This window comes from Cyrtonyx montezumae, unplaced genomic scaffold (genome assembly GCF_038088225.1).
Source record: "Cyrtonyx montezumae isolate F1298 unplaced genomic scaffold, pur_monq_1.0 scaffold_7, whole genome shotgun sequence".
NCBI lineage: Eukaryota > Metazoa > Chordata > Aves > Galliformes > Odontophoridae > Cyrtonyx > Cyrtonyx montezumae.
In genome coordinates, this window is record NW_027072078.1 from 6,814,690 (window position 1) to 6,841,693 (window position 27,004).

The 27,004-nt window shown below is 37.7% G+C and overlaps 1 protein-coding gene across 2 annotated transcripts in view; it reads left to right on the forward strand.

Annotated features, from left to right (window-relative positions):
- COL3A1 (collagen type III alpha 1 chain) overlaps positions 1-27,004 on the forward strand; it is a 70,927-nt gene that overhangs the window by 18,696 nt on the left and 25,227 nt on the right. Inside the window, exons 5-45 of one of the 2 annotated variants that reach the window (XM_065750687.1) lie at positions 2,177-2,251; positions 5,482-5,547; positions 6,082-6,135; positions 6,351-6,404; positions 7,133-7,186; positions 7,338-7,391; positions 8,920-8,973; positions 9,469-9,513; positions 9,697-9,750; positions 10,563-10,607; positions 11,201-11,254; positions 11,714-11,812; positions 11,922-11,966; positions 12,088-12,186; positions 12,902-12,955; positions 13,091-13,198; positions 13,965-14,018; positions 14,135-14,233; positions 16,517-16,570; positions 16,913-17,011; positions 17,164-17,217; positions 17,338-17,391; positions 17,900-17,953; positions 18,308-18,361; positions 18,588-18,632; positions 18,724-18,822; positions 18,920-19,027; positions 19,602-19,655; positions 20,614-20,667; positions 20,765-20,818; positions 21,423-21,476; positions 21,755-21,862; positions 22,038-22,091; positions 22,540-22,593; positions 23,842-24,003; positions 24,111-24,218; positions 24,916-25,023; positions 25,471-25,524; positions 25,676-25,783; positions 26,376-26,429; positions 26,535-26,642. In XM_065750687.1, the coding sequence (XP_065606759.1) occupies positions 2,177-2,251; positions 5,482-5,547; positions 6,082-6,135; positions 6,351-6,404; positions 7,133-7,186; positions 7,338-7,391; positions 8,920-8,973; positions 9,469-9,513; positions 9,697-9,750; positions 10,563-10,607; positions 11,201-11,254; positions 11,714-11,812; positions 11,922-11,966; positions 12,088-12,186; positions 12,902-12,955; positions 13,091-13,198; positions 13,965-14,018; positions 14,135-14,233; positions 16,517-16,570; positions 16,913-17,011; positions 17,164-17,217; positions 17,338-17,391; positions 17,900-17,953; positions 18,308-18,361; positions 18,588-18,632; positions 18,724-18,822; positions 18,920-19,027; positions 19,602-19,655; positions 20,614-20,667; positions 20,765-20,818; positions 21,423-21,476; positions 21,755-21,862; positions 22,038-22,091; positions 22,540-22,593; positions 23,842-24,003; positions 24,111-24,218; positions 24,916-25,023; positions 25,471-25,524; positions 25,676-25,783; positions 26,376-26,429; positions 26,535-26,642 (2,922 nt within the window). The remainder of the gene's footprint in view (positions 1-2,176; positions 2,252-5,481; positions 5,548-6,081; positions 6,136-6,350; positions 6,405-7,132; positions 7,187-7,337; positions 7,392-8,919; positions 8,974-9,468; positions 9,514-9,696; positions 9,751-10,562; positions 10,608-11,200; positions 11,255-11,713; positions 11,813-11,921; positions 11,967-12,087; positions 12,187-12,901; positions 12,956-13,090; positions 13,199-13,964; positions 14,019-14,134; positions 14,234-16,516; positions 16,571-16,912; positions 17,012-17,163; positions 17,218-17,337; positions 17,392-17,899; positions 17,954-18,307; positions 18,362-18,587; positions 18,633-18,723; positions 18,823-18,919; positions 19,028-19,601; positions 19,656-20,613; positions 20,668-20,764; positions 20,819-21,422; positions 21,477-21,754; positions 21,863-22,037; positions 22,092-22,539; positions 22,594-23,841; positions 24,004-24,110; positions 24,219-24,915; positions 25,024-25,470; positions 25,525-25,675; positions 25,784-26,375; positions 26,430-26,534; positions 26,643-27,004) is intronic. The other variant, XM_065750688.1, reaches the window with a different exon arrangement.

The following is a 27,004-nucleotide window of genomic DNA, read 5'->3' on the forward strand; positions in this document are numbered from 1 at the left end:
ATTATTTCACCCAGAAGGCTTGCGGTGAACTGGCAATAGGAGACATCCTGCAACACGTGAATCACAGTGTTGTCCCCATGGTTTTTGTTTTTTAAAAAAAGCAGGGAGATTTTCTAAACAGTAAAGAACACATTCATTGTACCTTCACACATATGATGCTTTCAGTGGCATCTGTCTCTAATTTGTGCCTTTGAAAAAGTCAGCTGAGTAACAGCAAGGGTTTGGGTTTTTTGTTTTTTGTTTGTTTGGTTTTTTCCTATGAGATCTGGTCCAATTGCAGTTAAATTTCAGTTTTATCTTATTTTTATAACTTCTGGTGCCAGATCTGATGATGGTCTTGATGCAGAAATAATCTGATCAGTGTGCTGGAGAGAGTATGCTCCCTCAAGCTTAAAGACTAGGGATCTCTCTTACTTTCCTTTATTTTGCTCAGCACATGTTTAAAAAAGAAGTGACCCCAGGCACCAAGGTTGAATCCCAGGTCCTCTGCCTGCAAAGAAGTGCGATTTTGGTTGCTATTCGTTGTATTTCCTCTTTATTTATGGACCACCAAATCCTAAATTATCTTTTGAAGAGTTCAGCAGACATAGCAAAAGAGCTCCTCAGGTCTTAGTGGGGGTAACAGCTCTAATTCTAGGGAATTAGCCATGATTTTTAGGCACAAGTAACCTTGATAGCTATGCTCAGCAATGCATTTTAATTGAATTAAACATTTTATTCATCTTAATTTTTTTTGTATGTGGCCACGTTCTTTGTTGTACTCTGAGTGGTTTGTGCTTCATCATGGAGAATCTAAACTGCAGATCCAGTGCAGCTGGATTTGTTAAGTTGTTAATTCACAGTTAGAACTTAGTGAAGAGGTCTCATTGTCTCCCAAGCAAAGGAGCAAGGTCAGATTTACAAGATGGAGTTGCTTTAGTGCAAAACTGTTACAACTTTATGATAATAAACAGTTGTTCCTTTTGAATATAGGCCATGATTCATAGCTTCTACATATTCTTGCCATTCACAGGTGAGCCAAAATCTAAGGAAATACAACTTTCTTTTTTTTTTTTTTTCCATTCTGAAAGCAATTATGCGGTGAGGACTAGGCAGTGGATATGTTAGCTAACCACCCTCAGTGGACATCACAATATTGTAACAGGACAGTTAGCACTTTGGGCCTGGCAGATGCAGATACAAGAGAGACTGAACTAGTCTCCTGCTCCAATGGTGTTGAAATCCTGTGCAATTACTAATATCAGTAGCAAAGGATCCTTCTTGCACCTGGCCAGTGGGAGTGCTCAATCCAAGGTGGTTTGGATTATCAAACAGAACTGTGTGTATATTCACACTTTTCTGTTCAACCACTTACCTGCATCAATGCCATATTACTCAACTAAGCTGCCCAACATCTGGATAACAAAATCAATGTCAAATAAAAGGCTTACATAGGTTCTTTTTAAAAAACTGATTATAAAATGCATTGGTATTTTATGTGACTGGGCTATCTGCTGTCACAAAGCCCCACAAAGCATGTTATCTCAGCATACTTTCAACTGAAATTCATTGGTTTTAAGACAAATTGTCAGAAGCATTGAGGCTTTACTGCCTGGCCTCAAAAGTGAGGGCTGTTTTTCAGTTATCAAGGGTGGAAAGGGAAAAAGGAAAAGATGGAAAATGGTTCCAAGAAAAAAAATAAAATTCTTTGAAACACAAAGGATAGGCTTATACACAGGCAAGAGATTTTTCTGCTACAAAATACCCTAAAATGACACATTCGTTAGCCACAGGTAAAAGATACTTAAATAATAGACTGTTAGATTCTTTGAGTGAAAGAAAGTTTTTCCTCAACTTCCTTGGCAGACAGCTGAGTCCAACAAAGAAAATCGAGGGGGAGGGGATTTAGAGGTAGAAGAGAGATAATGAAGAATGAAAAGAGTAGATAATGTCAGTTTTTGGGTTCAGCTGATACCCGGCTATCAGGACAAACACTGTATGCCCACGGCTTAGAGCGCTGATGTTTCCAAGACCAAAGAAAGATACTTAGCTGGGCTAGTCTTATAAATGATACTACATAATGTATGTAAATGAGTTAATTTATTCATTTGCCATACAAATGTATGAAAATGCTTGATTTGTAGCAAACATCTTTTCTCTCTTTATTTTTTTCTATTTTTCTCTATTTCTTTTACAGAGTTTCTCTCCACAGTATGACTCCTATGATGTGAAGGCTGGCTCAGTTGGCATGGGTTATCCTCCCCAGGCCATTGTAAGATGATATAGCCTTTTCTCTGTCCTTTAATTAAAAAAAAAAAAATTTGCTTGTAGATTATGCCTTGGATGTCTGTGTATCCTGATTATTATTTAACAGATTAAGTTTTCATTTAATTGTTGCCTGCAAAAGGAATGTGGTTTAAGAGCACTTTACTTAGCATTACCACTCTAGAAAATAGCTATAGATTATCTATTGTGGTTTTTCTTTGCCTTTTTTCTCTCTTTCTTCTTTATCTCACCTTCTTCTTTCTAACCTCTCTGTGATTCATTTTCTTACACTAGCCAAGTATTTATCTATTTCCCCTTTGCATATCATCATCATTTATATGCTTGATATTCTTCTCCTGATAGCTTTCCCTCACCTCCATTGTATTTCTACATTTTCTACTGTGCCAAAACTTCCTTTCTAAAATCAACAGCTTCTTGTCTTTACTCCGTATGACTTTCCATACTTGCTCACATTTCCAAAACTCCCATTTGCCTGATAACAAGTAAATGAAGCCCTGCTATAATCTCCTTTTCATCCCAGGAGTCAAAGCTTTTAATTTATGCTTATGAAATTTTTTACCCACAGATATTCAGTGCATACTGCAACTCCCTGCTAGACCTGAACCAAGCTTTTCAGTTTTTTGTTATTTTTTTAGTGAGCTAAAGCTTGGAGTGCTTTGTTTCCTATATTGAATAAATAGTAAAAGTTGGAACTCATGACTTTTCTTTTAGGGGCTAGGATTTATAGATACTCACCATCGCTGACATGGAGCATTCTTGCTTCAGTGATATACTGACATCTGAAAATGTCTTTCTTGATCTAGGCAACCTGTTATGTGATGGATGTAGTGAATCGCTATTATTTGAAATGAGCTGCTGCTTCATTTATGTGTAATTGTGATTTCTGACCTTGTGCTGCATAGCACGAGGCAATGTTTAGGAACCACATGTTGCACTGTGTCCAGACAGTCCCAAGCAAACTTGTTGTTTTTCAGGGTTCCATCAGATCATCTCCTGAAATAAATTTTACTTAATTCTGGCAGCTATTTGTCCTGAACTGTAGTTCATTATTTTCATGCCTTCAATTTCACCTGTTTATTTCTAGCTCATTCATTAGCTAATGTGATCATTCATGCATTGGTCTTATTAAGCCTTTCATTTTTGTATTTGTTTGTTCTTTTTTTTTTTTCCAGCTCCTTACAGTATTTCCTACAGCTTATCATATCATCTACATTTTGTTACTTGTGGTCTTCATATGGCATGTGCTGAACCAGGCTGATAACAGGGTTACCTTTCAGTTAATAAACACAGTTACTCCCTCTCTATTTTGACTTTTTTCCCCGAGAAGCATAGTGACATCTTATGCTTTGATGTCAATTAAATTAATTCAAATTCATAAATGAAATTAAATAATTATTTAATTGGTCACGTTAGAATATTTTCAACCAGAATTGCATATATATTTCTTTCCCCTTTTCTTTTACATTGCATCATGCAGTATACAGGAGTGTGATAGAGCACTGGAACAGGCTGCCCAGAGAGGATGTAAAATCTCCTTCTCTGGAGATAATAAAAATCTACCTGAATGCCTACCTATGTGACCGACTATAGGAAACCTACTTTAGCAGAGTTTGGACTCAGTGATATCTGGAGATCCCTTTCAACCCCTGCAGTTCTGTGAGTCTGTGATCATGCCATACATGACTGCAAATTAAGTAGCAGAGCAGTAATAGGCAGATGTAACTAAAGTCACTGAAACTAAGCAACATTTATCGTTAACATTACGTAGATTCTTCCTGTTAATTCTAATAAATATCCAAACTGAAATAATCTAGAAGCATAATAAAATGAAGAATATCAGCTGTAATATTGGCTTCTTTCAGTGGGTGGTTACCATGCCTGTTTTTTCGTCAGTCACACATCTCCATTCCTTTCTTTCTAGTGTCTCTCTACTGCACGTGGATTGATTTTGTATTTTACACCTCCATTTCGCTGTACTTGCTCATGTAACCTCCACATATCATCTTTGACCCTTTACACTTGTCCTAACTAAAATGCAGTCATTTATTCACAGTCTGGAGACACTGGTAGTGAGCAAATGCCATCCCTAACGATAAGTTTCTCTCCAGTGTACACCCTGAAAAAGAATAATATCTGTTTGTAGGCAAATGTCTGACCAGTGATGTGCAATTGATGAGTTGATGCTTCCAATCCATGTTGAATCCAGACTTAGTTTGTGCCAAAGGTTTTGCAACAATTAACAGAGAGGGACTGCCTGTTATATTGAAGGCAACCCAATCAACGCTAACTGTTCTGCCACTTGGTACACTTTTTGACTTAGAAAATAGCAGCTATGACAGTGATTCTCATCTTTAGACAAAAGAAAATCAGTGAAAGAACATTAAGTCATATATGTCCAGTATATTAATATAATCTGTTACATATACTGCTATAGTAGATCTATTCTATAATCTTGTATTATGAAAATAAGTTTCCTGTAACATCTGAATTACATGACCAATAATGACAACATGTAACAATATCCTGCAAAACATTCTGTGTACTATATCAAACTATAGCTTATACTGCTGCACAACAGCACAGTTCCTCATGTAATTCATATAATTTTTTTGCCTGTATCAGATGTATGAGAAATAACATTCAGTGAAGGTGTTTGATGTTTTTTTTTTAGAGAACCACAGATAGCTGCAGTAAATACTGTGACAATTTTCCAAACTTTTCTGTTTACAATATCAAATGCTTTTGTGCTTGTTACTGCTAAAGGTAGGAAAAATAACATTTTCAACAAATTTGGAATTTCCTTGCTTTTTTTTACTCATTTTACTCCATTTTTTACCGATTAAATGAGAACAGTGCTACTGATTTGAGTTATCCTTTATGTTTACAAAAATTTCATCCTCTGAGTCCTTTGATTAGTCCCAGGCAATGTGTATACTTTCTGGCTTTGCCCTATTACGTTCAGGAAAGAGCTCGCTGGCAAAAAATGCATGCTTTGCTGACAAGCAACAAGAATATGGCCTTAATTCATTAATTCCTAGGATCATAAACAGAGTTCACTTACTGCACCAAGTGCATGTCACAGTGGATTTTCCTCAGTAGTAATAATCATTCATATGTAAAAACGTATTTCACAGTTGTTGGTGACTATTGCAGCTGCACTAAGCTTTCTATCTATGTTACAGTGATATAATGACTGTTTTTTAATCTGCAATATAGAGTGGCTTTCCAGGACCCCCTGGCCCCAGTGGCCCACCTGGTCCCCCTGGTCATGCAGGTCCCCCTGTAAGTAAAATTAATCTTTTCATAAATGTCTGACTTTTTATCTGAGCCTATCCTTTTTTCTGTCAGAAATTCTAGATGCAATTTCACCTGTTAAATCTAGATACTAAGCTGAAGATTGTTATGGATGTATGTCACCTCTTATTTTGGGGGCTCTACCATCTCAGCAGCACCAAGATTCAGTAGCTGAGGGCTTTGTACTGTGCTTACATCCATGTGTGCCCTGGGTTTACTGAAGTTCAGTGGGATGTTGACTAAGGTTGAATTTTGCTCTTGAAGTGTATCACTGCCTGTGAGCCTTGGCAAAATTCCCAAATGTTTGTTCACACAAAAATGTCACAGGAGATAAAGAGAACTGGAAATCCTAGTGAGTGCTCAGTGAACACACAGAGAGTTTGAGGTTTTTAGAGATGTAGTTTAATTCTGTTTTCATAGAGGCATATTCTGAATGGTTATGAGATCATTATAAAATACAGTAGCACCATAGCACAATGAATGGAATTGTTCATGTCTTAATTCCTTTTTGTTGCATTATAGGGCTCGAATGGATACCAAGGTCCCCCTGGAGAACCAGGACAACCTGGCCCTTCTGTATGTATATGCTACTTACTAGGATCTATTTCAAAGGCATGATTTTACAAGCATGCATCTCTGCATCATTGCTGAAGTGAATTGTAATCTGACAGTTCATCCTATCTGTTAACTATTGACTGTGTCAAATGTGCAAGCATTTTATGGCAATTAATGCATTTTTCATTTGAAATTATATTATTACATTATACTTAATATTCATTATTTTTCTTCAGGGTCCTCCAGGCCCTGCTGGAATGATAGGCCCAGCTGGTCCACCAGGAAAAGATGTAAGTTCACTATTTATATTATTTGTAGATTCAAAAATGGGAAAAGCAAAAGTTCATTATATAGATAGAAGAGCACATTGAGAGCATTTCAGTTAAGAATTTTTAACTTGTCAATTTCTTGGTTAGACAACATGACTGTAAGAAACTGTGTTTGTCTTACATTAGGTATTTGTTCATTCCAAAACATTTCAATTTCAGCAGGCAATTCAATTAAGGGGAAAACAAACAAATGAACAAAAAAAGACCTCTAACCATGAACTGTGTATTTGGTCAGCTGCAAAATAAATAAATGAAATCAACAAAAATTTACAAAAATGAGAGGATGATAAAGGCTTTATCTGCTCCCTAAAAGTCTTGTTTTGAGAGTTAAGGTTTTTAAAACCATCTTTTGACTCACAGCCGGGAGTCCTGAATAGGTGTAGTAAACGGAGAGGCAGTCAAATAGTTTGTGTTCAGTTTGAGTGTTTTTCCTTTAAAAATAATTTTATCCATGGTGATTCCACTTCATCTTAAGAGAGGGATTGAAATATATAACCTGGTAATCAATATCTTTGTAGAAATTGAGTTAATAAATTCTGCCAGTGTGTTTTTCAGAAGACACACTCGTGTAATAATCCCCACTGTCTCTGGCTGAAGTTCCATCTGCTTATTTCCACTCACCTTGATCTACCAGCAGTCTGTAACTGAAACAATAGCAAAGAAGTCAAACGTTTACTTTCTTTCTACAGGGAGAACCAGGAAGACCAGGAAGGAATGGAGACCGTGGAATCCCTGGATTACCAGTATGAAAAAATCCATAACATGCAGTTATCTGATGACGGGATTTGTTTTTCCATTTTATGTTACTCAAATGAACATTCTACATAATGAGGGTTTGTGCTCTTTGTTCAGTAAGCATGTAACTTACTCACCTTTCTGTGTTTGTGTGTTTAGGGTCACAAGGGACACCCTGGTATGCCTGGAATGCCTGGAATGAAAGGTGCACGAGTAAGTACTCAGTATTCTGAATATAATGAAGTCTATTTGTCTCCCCTGAGCCTACTTGTCTCCAGTCTAAATAATCCCAGTTATGGTGCTGTACTTTTGTATTCCTCATTTATCAACTGCCATTGAAGAGATTGGAATAAAGGCTAATTTCTGGATAATGTAATCTGATTTTCCACAACACGGACTGTTAAATTTTATCGGTTACCACAGTTTATCTCAATTTAAGTCAATTGTAGTGCTCCATGCAAAATGGCAGGTTAAAGCATGCATTCCAGACAAAACATCTACTTGTATCTAATGGAAATAGAGATGTGGAGATTTCCAAACTTTCCTTCAGAAAATGTTCCAGTTAGCTGATAGCACTCATTTTTTAAAATGGGCTCCTTTATATAAAATCTTCTATTATCATGTGCTGATACAACAGTGCCATTAAAGTTATAAAATCCCATGGGTAAATGTTGTTTCTTGCATCTGTACTGCACTCAGCCCAAGAACCGAGTCTACCTGAAAGTGTTTCAGGATTATAAAGACATGTATATGACATGATAAATATAAATGATTATGCATCATTTAATGAGTATTATTAAATAGAATTAAAATATTTTGTAGAAAAGAACAGTGAGTGACCAACAGTGGCAATGTGTGCTAGGCTATTAAAGTTAGTGGTTAGAAACCAATATTTGTCAGCCAGCTAGTTAACTTACCATGATAACAATTTTTTTAATTATAAACTGTTTAAAGTGTAAGACAATTTACACTCTAAAAATAATTGTTATAACAATTGCAGTGCCAGAATAATTAAACATTTTACTGTATGAAGTGTACTGATAGAAATGAAAGCTTGATTTAGATTAATAGCTATTATATAAACAATTGTCTGTTTTCTGATTCCATCCACATCACACTTCCTTAATTTTATATTTTATGACATTACAGCTTTAAATATGAAGGAAAATAATATAAATGTACATGAAAATGAAGTCAAAGAAGATACATTAAAGGCTCTTCTTTTTATCACTTCTACTTTTTATACTTCAAAAATATAGTAAGCAATTACAGCTATAATTTTAGTTTTTAGAGCACTCAGATTGCACTTGTTATGCTAATGAAATAATATTTTCATTTAGCATTTATACTGTATCTTTTATCGTCAGAAACTGTATTTAAGCCTCTCTTTTAATATCAGTATTTGATCTGTGATGGTAGGAATACAAGCTGAAATGAGACTGAAAGTGAGCTCTCAACATTGTAAACTGGAGCCCACAAATTATTCCATGTGCAGAGATATTCTGTCACTCTAGTTTTCTCATGCAGTGTTTTCTTAAAAAAAAACCCTCTCTGTTACTGCAGTTCTATAAGAACATATAAAATATTTTCCTATTTTTCAGAAGCATTTTCAGTTCTTTTCAAATTAAAAATAATCATAAGAAACAATACACTTGTAGCTCAATATTTGGCAAAGGAGAATCAAGTTTTCTACCCCACAAGAAAAAATACTATTCACAGATCTGGTTTTCCTTTCCCACAGGGTTTTGATGGAAAAGATGGTGCCAAAGGTGACAGTGGTGCTCCTGGTCCAAAGGTAAAATAATGAGTATAATCTTCATAATAAGTACAATATTATCCTCCATTACTTGTTACGTAGCTATGCTTTGCATGTTACACTCTTACAAAAGCCATTAAGCACTGAAACTCACTGAACCTCCCCACAAGAAGAATGACAATCATTTCAAAAGAGCTGGACATTCTAAACCATACCGTGCATTGAATTCTAGCTGTGAAAGAGGCAAGATTCAAAAATGGGAGTATGTGCTCACATCATTTGATTTTACTGTACAATAATAAATGATCAGGTCTTACCAAGTATTTCTTTTCTGTTGAGGTATTTTGTTCTGGCACTTTTTTAGGTGTCTCACACCTCACAGGCATCAGTTTGTACTGTACTGTGGACACTCAGCACCACATGGACAAGGGCAAAGAATTAAGTTGTCTTGATTCTGCATCTCTTCCTCTTGAATACATAAATGTTCTCCCCACAGTTCATTCTATAATTGTTGGTGTTTTCTTTACACCCCAGGGTGAAACTGGTCAACCTGGAGCAAACGGATCGCCAGGCCAACCGGTAAATATTCTTTTCATGTAGCATGTAAATGGAAGTGCCAGTGGCATTTTCCCCTTAACTGATAAACTAGATAAATTACCCCACTACATGCATTGCCATTACTGAGCTCTGCAAATAAAAGAAATGCTAAGCCCTATGTATTCAGGGAACCGTGTGGCAGACTATTTTTCTCATGTTTTCTAGGGACCAAGAGGTCCAACTGGTGAAAGAGGAAGACCTGGGAATCCTGGTGGCCCTGTAAGTAATTAGTTATGGCTGTTGATCTTATCAACATGCAGCACATCTTATTTCCATAGGTTGGGAATTCCCTGTTCATAGATTTATCTTAAAACAGCTGTTATTGCAAGAGTTTGGAAAACTGCATAGTATCTGTAAAATCACATATGGAAGGGGATCAGTCTCCACCTGAAGATGGCAGTAAGCATGACACAATTTTAACTCACAACTTGTGGGCCATCTTATTATTTCCTTTTAAAATGAATAGATACATTTTGTGGGAAAGCTTAGTGTTTCAACAAAAGCTCAGATTCAGACAAGATGAACAGGGAGGCAGAGTGGAAGGAAAGAGCAGTAATAGAAAAAAATACAATCTCAGAACTTCCTTGCAGGAAAAAGGTGAAAACTGCATTCACACCAAGGTCGCAGAGTATATTCTGTCTCCTGGAAGAAATCTGCTAACATGTAATAACCAGCAGTGTGTTTGTACATATATGTGAATTACAATTAACCATTATTGTGATTTTACATATTCAGCTGTAAAAAGTGACCACAGGGTAACTGTCTTAATGCTTGTAACTGTCATTTCCTAAAGGTATCTCATAAGAATCTGTTTTCCTGTCTTACCATTACAGTGCAAGTCACATGAAGTGATGAATATTTCTTCCATAATATGTAGTTAATTATTATTCTAGAATGTCTCACTTGGGAAATCCTTGGCTGTTGGTAAACTGAGTGGGACAATACAAACACAAAAGGATGCTTCGTGGGTGGTGGCACTAGAACATGGGTTCTACTTGCAGGCAATGCTCTTATGTCTGTTCTTTTCATAGGGTGCCCATGGCAAAGATGGAGCTCCGGGAGCAGCAGGCCCACCTGTAAGTTTGAATTCAAATGTTTGTGTTGCTCAAATGTTAGTCAAGATACTCGAAAGCCTACAGTGAAAATAGGAGACTTTTAACACTGTAAATCAGAAAGTGCATTAATCCACATAGAAGGATAGAACTGCAATTCTCTACGCAGAAAAAAAAGAATGGTCTCATCAGAGACAGTAGTTAGATGAAATGTGTAAAAGTTTTTTCCTTTTTCATCTTCACGATGAAACTTGAGTATGCCCACATGTACGTATAACACTTCTACTGACTTCCTTTTATACCTCTTTTCTTAATATACAAATTTTGATCTATTTTATAACAATCTCTTTAATGATAAGTGATGCTTTTTTTTTTAAGTCTTACAACACATAAATTCAGATGAACGTGAACACAAACTTCAGGGCAGTGACATATAGGTGTGATATTTAGGTCTAGCCAAGCTTCATCTTCTGCATGACTTATTTTGTCTATTTCACCAGGTGTTTCTTTATTCAGAGAATAATGTCATAATCAGACTTTCATTTTAAACTTCAGATTAATTCTATCCATATGGCTTTTTACTTCTTGTATTAATAGTATTTCTTTCACTTTTAAAGGGTCCCCCTGGTCCCCCTGGAACTGCAGGATTTCCAGGCTCTCCAGGCTTTAAGGTATTTAGCTAAATGTATGTGCTAATGTCAAATTTGGTCCTTTCTTTAGTTGGACAGCTGTCACCATACATCTTCATTTTATGGGTATTCCTTTTTCCAGCTGCTGTTACTCTGTTCACAAACATAGAACTGACAAGTTTTCATGTGCAGCATGAGATAAACCTTCAAAAACAACCACCCTAAAATACAATCCAGTGGTAGACCTACTGCTTTTTGCAGTTTTATGGGAGGGTCTCAAGTGAATTTTCTGCAGAGGAGCCATGTATCACATGTTTATTGGAATGTACTGGGACAGTGTGCATCAGCTTTGGATAGCTGAAACGATCTGGCTCTTGCACTCAGCTGACATGTTAATGTTTTTCTTAAACCATACAAAGGAGAGAAAGAAGCCATGAAGCTGATTTCCCTGGAGTCGTGACTAAAATTCATTCAGTTTTTGCTTCTGCTTCTTTTCCTTAGGGTGAAGCTGGTCCTCCTGGCCCTGCTGGCGCTAGTGGCAGTCCTGGAGAGAGAGGAGAACCTGGTCCTCAAGGTCATGCTGGTCCCCCTGGGCCTCAGGTATGGGAGTATCAAAGAAGAATCTCTTCACAAAGCCCACAGCCTCCTTTGGTTTAAGGATGCTAGGTTAGCAGTATCAATTACTTAGATACTTTATTTTTTTTCTCAGGGTCCTCCTGGAAGAGCTGGCAGCCCAGGCAACAAGGGTGAAATGGTAGGTACTTTTCATATTGGTGTATTTTACTGTACTGTGTTAATGAGGCTCGCTGTTAGACTTGGTAGAATCCAGTCACACTGAGCTCTGTTAATCCTGATCCCCTTCTGTCTTTCCACAGGGACCTTCTGGGATTCCTGGTGCTCCTGGTCTTCCAGGAGGCCGTGGTCTTCCCGGTCCTCCCGGTACAAGTGGAAACCCTGGGGCAAAAGGCACTCCAGTGAGTTACTAATATCCACTACAACAGTTGTGCAAAAAACCATGGTGGACAAAGTTCTGATCCATTAAAAGGAAAACACCTCAAATTTGACCTATTCATTTGAGATGGTCTAATAAATTATTTTGTCTATAACAGTAGACCATTATTTTAAAAAATCATATTCAACTTTCATGTACTACTTTGATACTGGTATAACAGATACTTTTTCAAAATACGTAATATTTGCTTTTCTAAATCACGTATCAAATCATAAAGACAACAAAAAATATATCTTGACTAAAAAAGCTAAACAAAATTTATCATTTTAAAATCCTAATTTCATATGCTTCCTCATGGGCCTTGGTCTACAGTCCAATATACCCAATGAGTTTCAACTACTCTTACCCTGTTGTTTACTAGCAGCTTTACAGCACACATTTCCTAGAGAAGTACTCAGGGACTTCAAGTAGAGGTCATGTCAGTGTCTACACTAGCTTAAAAACAGATGAAAAATTATTCTCAGTGGTGCTTAAGATTGCACCACCTCTTTACTGGATTTTTAGAGTCCCTCCCATACATTCAACATTCAGGTCCAACTGATATACTTGTTGTGTTTCGGTGAGTTACTAAAATAATAATTAGTAGCATATAATGTTTATCTCTTAGTATTATAGCATTTTATCATAGCTCTAGAGCATGCTGCAGTCAGTAAATTTAATGATTTTCTTCTGTTTAGGGAGAACCTGGTAAAAATGGTGCAAAAGGAGATCCAGGCCCAAAAGGCGAGCGTGTAAGTGATTGTAAAATGCCTTCAGAGACTTCTTCCAAGGAAATCCTAACTTTGACTTATTCCATACACCAAAAGAAAGTTGTTGTTCTTTTTGTGTGGAGATCTAAGCGTGCTTGTGGCTTTTGTTGTTGCCAGGGTGAAAATGGTACCCCAGGTGCTCCTGGACCTCCCGGTGAGGAAGGCAAGAGAGGTGCAAATGGTGAACCTGGCCAGAATGGCGTCCCTGGAACACCTGGAGAGAGGGTAAACCACTGTAGATGAGCATGTGCACTGTGTATATTTTACGTGTATGGCAGTAAAACTCTGGCATTCAGAATGCTTGGAGGAAGATCTTGGCTCCTTACCACTTCTCACCAAATTCAACATGTGGAGCCAGGTACCAAACTTGAGAGAATTCTTATCATAGTTCCTAATTTGAGCTGCAGAGCTTGGTTCTGTCCATCTCAGATTGAAATACTTAATATTAGAAAAAGAGGAATTTATGTGGAAGTCATAACTAAAGCTCCATCCTAAAAATCAACTATAATCTGTGAGAAACACATAGGAATTGAAAAAAATGTTTTTAACTTTATGCAATTTTCAAAAGTTCTAAAAAGAAAATATTGACAAATGAAGGACCTATGTAATGCATGGTAAACAAATTATATTAAATATATACACTGGGCTGCAAATTATATTTTATAATAAAAGTTTCTTGTAAGCAATAATAATACAATAAAGCAATTTTCAGAATAGAAGAAAATTCTGCAATACTTCAATGTTTTGTTTATTTTTATATAAATTTATTTTTTAAAATTTCCAACGAATAAAGGCACTAATTTTTATCAACTGGAGAGTTTCACCCAGACACACATTATTTTTCTCATATTATTATCACAGTGAAATGCAATTTCAATATTTTTCATTCATCACTTTTCTGAAAGTCTAAAATTAAATAGTTTAGAAGTAGTATTTTCTACTGCCTAAGTCATATTGTGTAAGATCCATCTTTTATTCATTTATTTGGCAGGGCTCTCCTGGTTTCCGTGGCTTACCTGGTAGCAATGGACTTCCAGGGGAAAAGGTACAAGTCTCTCTATAAACCCATCCCAAACTTTTGTGAAATCCATGTTAATTTGAATGGACAATTTCAAATTCAATAAGATAATTCTTTTAAATTTTAATTTTTTTTTTTTTTAGGGTCCTGCAGGTGAACGTGGCAGCCCAGGTCCCCCTGGCCCAAGTGGACCCGCAGGAGACCGTGGACAAGATGGAGGCCCAGGTCTTCCAGGAATGAGGGTAAGCCAAGATGCCTGCAGAAAATATAACAAGTTCTATTAGAGGTGCTTCATTGAGGCTGATAAAGAAAAAAACATTAGTGATATTATTATGTCCTCTAAATTTAGTAGATAAGTTCATAGTGTAATAGATAAGCATGCAGTAACATGGAGCATTCAGAATCATCATGTCATGTGTGAGCATACACAGAATATTATATCTTTTTATGCTTTAACAGATTAACAAAAATTTTATAAAACATATTATGCTTATTTAATAGATAATTAGTTTATTGAATTAAATATATTTATGAAGGTTGCTCCAAAAGTAATGCTTCACATTTTATTATTTTGAACCCTGACATCTGAGGCAGATGTTAGTAGTATAGTATAGGGTGAATACACCAAAAGAATAGTACTCACACAAAATAATGAAGGTGGACAGTATATTTTTGTATGGCTTATCCAGATGGTATAACAACAACCAGTAAATAAGGAAAGGCTTACCTGTCACTGACAGTCAGGGCTTGCCTAGAACTCCACAGCAGAGAGATCTCCAACAAGAGATCCTCCCTCAGTTGTGGTCAGCCCTTAAATGGGGTCTGTGAGAGGTGGAGACAGACTCCACCCCTTCTGCTCACACAGGTGCATTGCTTCACATGGGCTCCTGCGGCTGACTCAGTGCTCGCCTCAAGTGATCAATCAGTGGTTCAGGCCGTGATTCAACAGTTCCTATATATATGGCAGTAGATGTCGAACCTTCCCACCAATATTCCATTATGTTTTGTTGCTGTGCAGCAGAGGGGTAGTCTGAAATAAATGGCATCTGTAGCAGAAACGCTGTCAGGGCCAGAAAGAGTCATGAAGCACCTGGTGGGAAGGCAGGGCCAGTCCTGGGGAGCTCAGGTGCATACAATGCTCCTGAGTGAGTGGAAGGAGTGAAAGCAGGAGCCACCTCTTCCCAGATCTCCTTTGAGGTTTGACAGTGGAGGCAAGGGTGTCTCACTTGAGATCCCTGCCTGCCTGAAAACTTCCAAAGGTAAGCAGTTTTCCTTTGTTTCTGTACATGCTGTTGCTGCATTTTGGCTTGTTTTCATTTTCTGTAGCCTAAGATTGTGCTACCCTGTTGCTGTCACTGTACTTTCCATCACGTTGCAGCATCTGACATGGAAGTGCACGTGAAGGAAAAATAGGTTACTGAATTTCTCCATGCAGAAAGTATGACACCCACTGACATTCACTGACACTGAATGTTCATGGAGAACAAAAGGGGGATGCGAACACAGTGAGGTAGTGGGTGGTGTATTTCAGCAGTGGTGACAGTGGGTCATCTTTGCTGATGCAGATTTTTACAAGCGTGGCATGCAGGATGAAAAGAACACAACAGTTCATCACTGTTAAGAATGCACGGCCGCTGGTGAACACTATGTTGAAAAGTAGATTTTTGTCACCAAGAATTTGCTCTATCAACTATATCTGTTGTATTTTTCATGCAGATAAAAAAAAAGTGGGAAGCACTACTTTCAGTGTCTCGTATATATTCATTATTAAAGTAGAATTAATTTTAAATAATTGCTTAAATTATATTATAAACTATATTGAGTATTTAAATATACTTAAATAGTTAGTTGTTTATATATTGTTCAGTTGCAATTAATGAAAATTAATGAAAATCTAATTGGTAAGATTTGCATAGTACATATCAAGTATTTACGTGCAGAATGTAATGACATTGTGTGAACTGTACTAAGAATTAGCAAATGCTGTCAATAAACACACTGACATTTGAGCCTGAATGCAGGCTCCTTAGATCTGAACAAAATTTTATTGGAAATCAGAATGAATTGATTAAAATAGAACATAAGTGACTGAATTTGAAAATATAGAAGAAATTAACTAAAAACATTCTAGTAATGTTGTTGCTTTTAAACACAAGACAGTGAATGTCACTTCATTTATTTTTATTTTTTTTTTACTTCTGAGATTAGTTTTAATCTCAAATAGTACAGTTTTTGTATATTTTGTTTGATTGCTGATTATTTGACCATATATAATGAATTTAAGAGAATGATATTAACTCCTGGCAAAACAATTTGTTAGCTTTCTCAATTTTTTCTCCTTGAAAGGATTCAATTAAAGAAGTTAAAATCATGAAAATATTTTAAATATATATTTTTTAATTTTTATATTTATGTATTGTAACTCATAGATTCATAGATACATTAGGTTGGAAAGGATCTACAAGATCCTGTACCAATAACTCATTTTCAGCTGAAGAATAACACTTATTTTTCTTCATTTGCAGGGTTTGCCTGGGATTCCAGGAAGTCCTGGAAGTGATGGGAAGCCTGGCCCTCCAGTACGTAACTGTGCATCTATTTTATGCTAGTCTTCCTGCTGGCCTTACTGTGATCCTACAGTTTGTACTTGGTACATTGTTACCATAGTCAGATTAATTTTCTCTTATTTGTTTTAGGTTATCAGAGCAGTTCAGGTGCTGCTTCTTTCTAAGAGCTTTCTGCAGACCTTATATTTCAATATAATTTGAAATACAGCATATACAGAAGCTTGTTTGAAATCCAAAATACGTGATAAATCTTGAATGGAAGCATCTCTAGCCTGCTCTCTTTAATGATTCATAGATATGCATTTATGTCACCTACCTGATGTCACGTCTTCATTTCTTTTCTGTCATTCCCAGGGTAATCAGGGTGAACCTGGCCGTTCTGGTCCTCCTGGTCCAGCAGGTCCACGTGGACAGCCAGGCGTAATGGGTTTTCCTGGTCCTAAAGGAAATGAGGTTAGTGGGCTTTTTCTACTTCTCCTATGCTTTTGCTTGAGCAGTCATCTGGTAAAATATTTTGCTTCGTGGGAGATCTGATACTGCCATTGTTAAGTTATTGTACATGGATCAGAACAGGTATTTAAAATATAATCTTTCTGTTTTGTAAGGGCGCACCAGGTAAGAATGGAGAAAGAGGCCCTGGTGGACCACCTGGAACTCCTGTAAGTTTTATTCATAATCCCTTTTTAATAATGTAGTAAAAATATTGACTACAAGTAACATGGTTAGTTTTATAAAAATGATATCAACCCATAACTTCAGACTGTTTTGTCTTTGTACAGGGTCCTGCTGGGAAGAACGGCGATGTTGGCCTTCCTGGTCCTCCTGGACCTGCTGTAAGTGTGGGACTTCTGAAAGAGCCACTTATCAACTGTTGCCAAGGTGGTCTGCTGCCTAGACAAAGACCGTAGTTTTAGGGGAAATAATACTTTTGTGTTCTGAATATACAAGACATTTCTTTCATGCATTAATACTCAAAATGTTTTTAGGAGAAACCTGAGGCAGGTGTACCAAGTGGAAGTTGAAATGAAAAGTCAATTCACAGCTGTCAGGGATGTATTGGCTTTTCTAATTGAGACATATTAGCGCTCCCTTTGAAGTTTATCAGAGCTAGAAATTTCAGGTCATTGTTAAGTATTCCTCTGAGATAAATATTTCTGCTGAATTACACCTGATTGTTAGAGTGAAAAGAGCAAATGCTAGAATACTAAGATATATTAGACTTAAAATTGTGCAATGTCTTATTCAGTTCAAGATAAGGAGGCATAGGTTAGAGGCGGGGTGGAGTTGTAGGTAAGTAGAGATATTCTCAAATGATTTCATTTTTTCCTCTTTTGATTCTAGGGTCCTGCTGGGGACAGAGGGGAACCAGGACCGTCAGGTTCGCCTGGACTCCAGGTGCTGTCTTTGCTTTCTGTTTCTAACCAACAATAAGATGAAGCATCTAAACATTTTCATTAGGATTCATGTCATCAGTGTCGCTGTGTTTTGAAGTAAAACATATTTATTAATTGACAGGATGTATTGCTCAGTATTTCAGAACTGCAAACCAGACAGCTGGCTCAGTGGACTGAGCTGCATTAAACCTCTAGCTATCAAATCAGAATCATCAGATTAGTTTCTCCTCCTTTGTAAAGAATTGGTATGCGTGGGGTATGCATCTCTATTTCAAAAAATTTGCTAGGTAGGACAATGCATAGTTTACCTATGTAACGTAGACTTACTTAGTGATATTGTTCCTTCTTTGTACAGGGTTTGCCTGGGGGACCAGGACCAGCTGGAGAAAATGGAAAGCCTGGAGAACCAGTGAGTAGTATTTTTACTTTTTTTCCCTGGCGCACAAAACAATTAAAAAGAAAATAAAAAAATATGCAAAGGTCTTCCCAGATCATGTTGCCAAAATCAGACAGCTGTCAGAATTCTACAGAAGTCTGCTTTTAGGAATCAAACGTGGGAGAAATAGAGTGTCAACTACAACATGGATTTATTAAGTAAAGCTCATGGATAACTTGCATTTATTTTCTCTTAACAGGGGCCAAAAGGTGATATTGGAGGACCTGGATTCCCAGGCCCTAAGGTAAATCATACGGCATCATTTCTATAATTAAATTAACAAATTAACAAAAGATGAACCTGACAACAAAGAATAACATGTTTATTTGTCACAGGGTGAAAATGGAATCCCAGGTGAACGTGGTGCACAAGGTCCTCCAGGACCTCCTGGAGCAAGAGGTGGGCCAGGTCCTGCTGGCTCTGAAGGTGCCAAGGTACCCACAGACTTGCTTGCTTTCCCCTTGCAATGTGAAGCGTTCAGATTCACATTCTTCTTTGTTTTTTTTTCTTACTATTTTTGTCCCTTTTTAGGGTCCTCCTGGTCCCCCCGGTGCCCCTGGAGGCACAGGGCTGCCTGGTTTACAGGGAATGCCAGGAGAAAGAGGAGCTTCTGGAAGTCCTGGACCAAAAGGGGATAAGGTAACGCACCCATCTTTGCATGTTTTATGCTAACTCGGTGTTAATCTTCCACAAGGTTTTTGTTTACGTGTTGACTTTTGGTCTGATTTCAGAAGTGTTCACTGTGTGACACCTCTGCTTGTAGATTTAGCAGTGCTTTATGGGCTAGATACATTTAAAGAACACAGCATTTTATAGCTACGGTTATATATGCTAGATATTGTACTCGAATAACTCTCATTGGGGAGAGGATAGAACAGAACAGGTCTAATTAAGCTAATGATAAAGAAGAATAGTTCATAGTTCATGCCAAATTCTCTGCCCCTCTTATGGTCTACATTTTAAATCAATATGTGGCTTTTGCATCAAAATATCTGATGCTGAATACTGGGCAGAATCTCATCCTATTTTATACTTATATGTCAACAATAAGGAAATCTAGTTATTTGGATATGCTCAGTATGAGATGCTGTCCACAGTAATGTTTTAATTTTTTTTCATTTTTTGAGGGGGAGAGATGCTTTTTTCTTTCTTTCTTTCTTTTTTTCCTTTTGTTTGCTTTTTGCTTACACTTCTTCTATCTTTTTCTTTCTAGGGAGAACCTGGTGGCAAAGGTGCTGATGGCCTTCCTGGTGCAAGAGGAGAGAGAGTGAGTGTTTAAGCTTCAGTTTCTGAATTAACTTAATAAAGTCTACACAGTAAATGTGAGTAGAGTTACAGTGAATACATACTACCTAGGAGATATGAAGTATATAACCCCATTGCATTACATTCTGGCTGTGTAAATAATTTAGTTCACAAAACCAGAAACTTATTACTATTCTTTGTGATCATGACCGCATCAGCAAATGTAATAGAATTTTTGCAAGTGGAAGATTATAGTTAATGGGGACAATGCTTTGGAGGGAAAGCACCAATGTAAAAGTAGTAAAGATGTTGTTAGTTTCCTAAATCTAACCAACTGAATAAGAAATTTCTGGCTATAATGAAGTACAAGAAGATGCTGCGATAGCGAGGGCTGTCGTGCAAAATACTTGCACAGTTTGTTATGTATTTATTTATATATCCACAGCATACTCAGCTTGAAGTATATACGTATGTCCAATGAGCATACACAAGCAGCATATATATCAAAATAACGAGAGGCAGCAAATAAATATATTAGTCCAAGTTGTATGAATTGAAGGAAGTAGAAAAATGGATTTCAAAACATAAGGTATGCATTACATTCTCATGAAAAATAATGAAGGCTTTGGACAACAGGTACTGGAGAAATTCTCAAGAAATATGGGCCAATTATCAATTATATAAAGTTATGGCAATAAATGACTTTAATTTTGCCACAGAAAGAGACCTGTTGACTTCAAGTGATTTCGTTTTAGGTTTATATGAAGGAAAAAAGAGAAGTCTCACATCACAAAGTGGTGTGATCTCATTGCACACTACATTTTGGAGTGGTGTAACAGGACACTGGCACTGTAGAGCTGATTTCATTTAAGTGCCATTAGCAACATGTTTACACTGAAATATAAACTGTACTGATCTAAATAGATAACTGTCATACTTTTGATATTTATTTATTTATTTACTTACTTATTTATTTTTAGGGTAACGTAGGTCCCATTGGTCCTCCTGGTCCTGCTGGCCCACCTGGAGATAAGGTAAAAGCATCCTCCATGATATTGTGTAACATTGTAGTTAGCTGGCTGGCTCCTAGGAAGAGGAGGAAGTACTGGTAACCCTTCTTGTTCCTTACAGGGAGAGACTGGTCCAGCTGGTGCCCCTGGTCCTGTGGGTTCCCGTGGTGGTCCGGTAAGTGACAGCACTCTTCTTCCAGCATAGCTTTACCACGGCTTAGCTGGACAGCATTGTTGCAAACTGTCTCTATCAAGACCAAAAACAGCTTGAGGACATAACTGAGCACAAACAGCTCCTGTTGGACTCCTGGGATCTTCATCTGCTAAGGACTTCAGGGAAATCGCTGCTTTTAACACTGTAAAGGGATTGGAATGTTGCAGTGACAGAACAGGTGAAGAGTTTGGTAGATAAAGCAGAGGAATGGTTTTGTTTTATTTCTATCTTGTCATATAGTTAAGTAATCTTATTAAAATATTATTTCTTATGTCTGTATGAGATTGATAAAACAGCACATCAATTATATCTAGGGACTACCATGAATTGGGGTCAGGGTTTATATAGGTGTATCTGAGACCATTTTTTCACACTTCATTATAATTTTCAGATAATTCCAAAGCAGTTGTTTTAAGAGCTCAAGAGCAACTGTAAGCGTTGGTTGGTTGCCGTTCTGCCTCTCCCAAGACTCCTAAGACAAAGAAACTCCAGCTGTATTCAGCAGAACTCTCTAACTTCTAACATGAAACCTATTTTCCCATTACTGACTTATTGCTTTTTACAGGGAGAGCGAGGAGAGCAAGGTCTCCCTGGGCCTGCTGGCTTCCCTGGAGCTCCAGTAAGTATGAATATTTATAAGCAATTGGACATTATTTTTGATATCTCATTTTTATAAATTCACTTTTATCTCAGACTTGCTATAACACACTGATTTTCTTGCTACATACTCTGTACTCAGTCACACATATGGCAACATTTCTTTCTTTCTTTTTCATCCTTTCCAAGCCAGTTGACCAAAAAAGCTCTTCCCTCTGGAAGAGGATCTGGATAAGGTTTCTCATTACAGTGTTATTTTCTGTGTTTTTATTATTTAGTTATACTATAACTTTTCTACAGGGCCAGAATGGTGAACCTGGTGGTAAAGGAGAGCGGGGCGCACCTGGTCTGAGAGGAGAAGCTGGGCCCCCCGGAGCTGCAGGTCCACAGGGCGGTCCTGGTGCACCAGTAAGTCTGGACTCCTCTTACAGCTGCAAATGGAGAGGCTTCTTCAGCCCTCCCTCAGCCTCTGTATGGCTCAGTCCAAGCGCGAGCATTTGCACTGCTTGCTGCTTAATGAGGATACCTACACTCCTCATTTATTTTCCAAATTATTTCAAATAATTTGTTTCCTTCCACGTAGGGTCCACCTGGTCCCCAAGGAGTAAAAGGAGAACGTGGATCTCCTGGAGGCCCTGTAAGTACCTCTTTGATACAAGCAGACTATTGTAACAAATGGATGTAAATTAATCACAAGTTCTAATTAAGTCTGAGGTGTCTGGTAATTCGGATTTCATGAATTTGATAAAAAGGAAGCCCCAAAATAGCTTTTGGGGCAATAACCTGAAGCTATAAAATCTCAGCAGATATTAGATTTTATTTGCAGCCTCCACCGACTTTCTCAGAGACAACTAGTCTTCCTTTGAGGAATGTAAAGGACCTCTCCTCGGCCAAAGCAGAGGATTGGAATTAAAAACAAAAACAAACAAACAAACAAAAACACCTTGATATTCGGTTGCAGGACCTTTAATTCAGTTTTTATGCCAAACAAATAAATAGAATTCTAAGTCAGTGTTTGTATGGAAATCAATTGCTTCTCTTTTTTCTAAACTTCAGGAAGTGACAAAAGTATTGGTTTCTTGTAGGGTGCTGCTGGTTTCCCTGGTGCTCGTGGTCTACCTGGTCCCCCTGGTAACAATGTAAGTTCTGTCCCTCTTTTTTTTTTTTTTTTTTTCTTACTTTGCAGATATCTTCGTAGACTTATTGTTACATTTTGTTTAATACAATTTAATATACCTTGACATAGAGGAGAACATTCTGCAAAATAAACGTGTTTTCTCCCCTTTTGTTTTACCTGGAATAATAACTATCACTTGGAACTGGAATTCTATTACAATTTGCATTCCAGAGCCCATTGAGATCAGTGAAATCAGTGAGCTTTTCTGCTTGTGTTTTTTGCTTTGTCATGGTATAGAAGAATATGTATAGCTCAGGATTTTGACTAGGTTTTTTTTTGTCAACGCTACATTTTGTAGATCTCTGAGAATTTTTTAATTGTCTTTAGAATGGAACAGCATGAAACTAAATTTGCATGAAACAGAGGTACAGAAAAATTAATGTACCAAAGCTCCTCTTATGACATAGGCCCATTTGAAGATTAATCTACAAGACTACAGTGTCTTATCTATAAAAAAAAGAAAGTTGTGCGTTACTATTTCTAGACATTTTATATGCTATTTTCTGAGGAAAAGCTGGTTTATAATATCCTTGTGTGTTCAACATGCACTCACTTTTGCCTTGACTAGTAAAATTCAGTCTTATTTTTGTTTCTTTCAAATGATTAAGAAAATACAAAGAATAAAATGGATTTATCTATTAAATAAAAATACAGTCTATCCACTGTTGTATTATAACTGGAATGAGACATCAGAAAACATATTTTATTTTGGAGTAAACAAGTTTTATAGTTACTAATAGATGGGTAAATATCACTAATATAACAAGACTAAGAGTTTTTAATGAGAAGCGCCCTATTTTGCCTATGTCTAAGACACTGTTGAAGATATCTGGCATATGTGTTTCCAGAAATCAGCTGGGACTACTCCTGCTTCAAAGTTATGTAGCACAGCTTTGGGTGAGGAACAGGTATCCTGTCTTGGATGTGTTAAAACCACCAGACGTCCCAAACATGCAGGTGTTGCCTTATGGAAACCACGTGTCTCGAGAGCAGGGAGGGAAAAAACATGGGTTGAAAGCAGCAGTAGGCGAAGGGATAAATTCTCTCTTTAAGACCAGATCAGATCTTGATGTACTGTGGTTGTGTTCTCAGTCTAATTGTAGGCAGTTAAACCAATCTGATGTGGTTACTGGTTTTGATCTTTCCTCATCAAAGTCAATTGTACCATTTCAGATAATACAGCTCATGTTCTTCTTTTTAATATTTGTAGGGTAGTCCAGGTCCCCCTGGCAATGCAGGGCCTGCAGGCAAGGATGGGCCTCCCGGACCCCCTGGTAATGCTGGTCCTCCTGGGAGCTCAGGAGCTCCAGGACTACGAGGTGAGCCTGGAGCACCAGGTGAAAAAGGGCCTCCAGGTGCACGGGGAGAAAGGGTAAGTCCGTGTCTAACCAGGAAAGTTCACCAATAGGTAAGGGCTGTGTTTGTCAACTATCAGAAGCCAAATGTTTGGTGTTGACTAGCCTAAATTTCTTCAAACAGGGGGCACCAGGTGACCCAGGACCCCAAGGCATCATTGGCAGCCGTGGCAGTTCAGGTTTACCAGGTCCACGTGGCCTTCCTGGCCCAGCTGGCATGGCAGGCGGCAAGGTGAGTGTGCATGCTCTGAGATGATGGCTTCCCACCTCTTTAGTCCAGTTATTTGTACTTGTATCCATAAGACAGGCTTTTAAACATCCAGTGGTTACTGGATGTCTCTGAAGAAGTCTTTAATTTCTATTCCCAAGACTCTTGGATCAGATTAATTAGAAGCATATCACCAACCTTGCCCCTTTGAGGGAAATGAACTATAAAAGCTCCTAGAAAGAGTTTAAATCACAGTTCTGACTACTGCCAGTTATCTTCACACAATTCTCAATGTTTCTTGCTTGAACATTGTGACTCAAACAGGAAAATACCTTCACCTGCCTCCAGAAAGGGAGATCGGAGGCTTGGTCTGTGTTATATCACTGATAGGTAGGATAGCCAGTCATTTTTTTATTAAATGCTTTGGCTATTGTTTTCGGGCAGATAAGAAGTGGTATAGTTCCTTACTATTTTCTAGTTGAGAAAACAGTAAGGTGCACTCCTCAGTTTCAAGTGTCTTCCATGATATTACTATTGTTGGAAAAAGAAATTCTGAACAAGTTCTTCCCTTTCCTATTCCAAGTATTCACAATTGCCAAAGTGACAGTGGCACTCTGCGGTGATTAAGGATATCAGATAAAGCATACTTTGTTGAAGTTGTGCTTATTTAATGCCATTGTATTACACATTATCTGCAATTAAACCTTTCCTTTTTCTTCAGGGTGAAGATGGTAAACCAGGTGTCAATGGTGCCCCAGGAGAACGTGGTGCTCCTGGTCCACAAGGTCCTATGGGTCAGAGAGGCTTACCTGGAGAGCCCGGCAGAGACGTGAGTGGATGTGTTATACTTTTCTGGTAGCTTTTGAGTTACATACAGAAGAATCTGGAAGAGAATGTGCTTTAAGGTTCACAAAGGTTGCCTCAAGCACCTAATGCACAGTCCTGTGCAATTACTGTCTAATGAAGGAGGTTTGGCCTACCACGTCCATTATGTTCTTTTCTATCGGGGATCATGTCTCTGTCTCACTTGGATGTGAATGAGAGAATTTATTACCAGTATGCCTACAAAATAAAATGTTTGCTAGATCTTTTATGGACCCCTCCACCTTCAAGAATACTTCTGTGTTGAAAATGTTCTCTTACACAGATGAACACCATCTCATCTTACTGGAAAAAAATGCTGCCTATCCATCATAATTTTTTTTTCTTTTTTTTTTTCTTTTCTTTTTTTCCAATATAAACTACCATTTTTACTTTTTTTTTTTTTTCCCTCCAGGGTAACCCTGGCTCAGATGGCTCTCCTGGACGAGACGGATCCCCAGGAGGCAAAGTAAGGAATCACCAGTGTCTCGGAATTGCTGTATCTGATAATACATTTATCTAGTTCTGTACCACGTAACTTGAATCTTTTAACACTCCACTGAATGTACTCTTTACGTTGTAATTCTTTAGAAGGTTAAATTTCTTACTACTGCCTGCAGGGTGACCGCGGTGAAAGCGGCCCTCCTGGCGTTCCAGGACCTCCTGGTCACCCAGGGCCTGCAGGTAACAATGGTGCTCCTGGAAAAGCAGGTGAAAGAGGATTTCAGGTAAAAACAAAACAAATACACATTTACACGTCCTTCCTATGCATAGTAGTCGTTAGAGTGGAAGTTTGGAATAGTGATACTATAGTTACTTGCATTTGTTTCCCCAAGGTTTCTTGGCATTGAGAACCACTTTTAGAAGAAAAAGTAGAAAGAAATCATAGTTTATCTTGCTGATAACTATATACTGACAGTATTAAGATCAAAAGGCAAATACTTTAGATGCTGAAAAGCACTGTCATCCGACTAGTCTATTAATTCCCATCCAGTTTGATGCTTGTGAAGCACAAGTAGTGTTAGTCACTTAAACTAAAGGGAGTAATTTTTAATGTATTCAAGATATTTTTGTGAAGCGCTGTCACTGTGAGCACTGAATACCCTGAAAAATGAAGAAATCTTATGCTCGAGGTATGCATTGGTACATACAAGCAGCAGTAAGGTTTACTTTGGTAGAGAAAATGACTGGCCATAATTCAGCTTAGTACATGTGAGGTACTTCCTCTGTTCTCTGAGCGTACCCTGCTTATTAGGAAATAAAAAGGTGGACTGGTCAATTGCAGCTGCTCCATGCTATCTTGTTCTTACTGTGTCACAGGGTCCACCTGGACCTCCTGGCTCTGCTGGTCCTGCTGGAGCTCGTGGCCCTGCTGTAAGTTGTATTTAAAGTATTTCTGATATCATACATTCAGTGTTTCCTGAGCTTTTGACATTTATTTATTTACGTACTCCTTTTATCATTAATCAAATTTTCAAGGGTCCTCAAGGTCCCCGTGGTGATAAAGGTGAAACTGGTGAACGAGGCAGCGCTGGCATTAAGGGTCATAGAGGATTTCCTGGTACACCTGGTCTCCCTGGTCCTCCTGTGAGTATCTTGCATTGACTTAGAAATTTAAGTGATGTTGTTAGTTTATGTGGTTTGGGTCCTAGGTAACTAATTACTTAACTAATTTGAAGAGAAGAATAAAAATTGCAAAGAAGTTATTTGATTAAATAGGGAGGAGACAGATATTTCAAAACTTAATTCTTTATAATAGATACGTATGCTAAACAGGCATCTAAAGCCATAAAATAAAAGTTAGTTGGAGTCCAACAATGACTCTTCTGCCATGCAGTTATAAATATCAGAGCTTAATTGGCAAACTGATGAATTGTAAATGTGTATTACCATTTATAATGGTTGCAAATAGCTAACATTGAAGGGTAATAGACAGGCACACCTTAGAT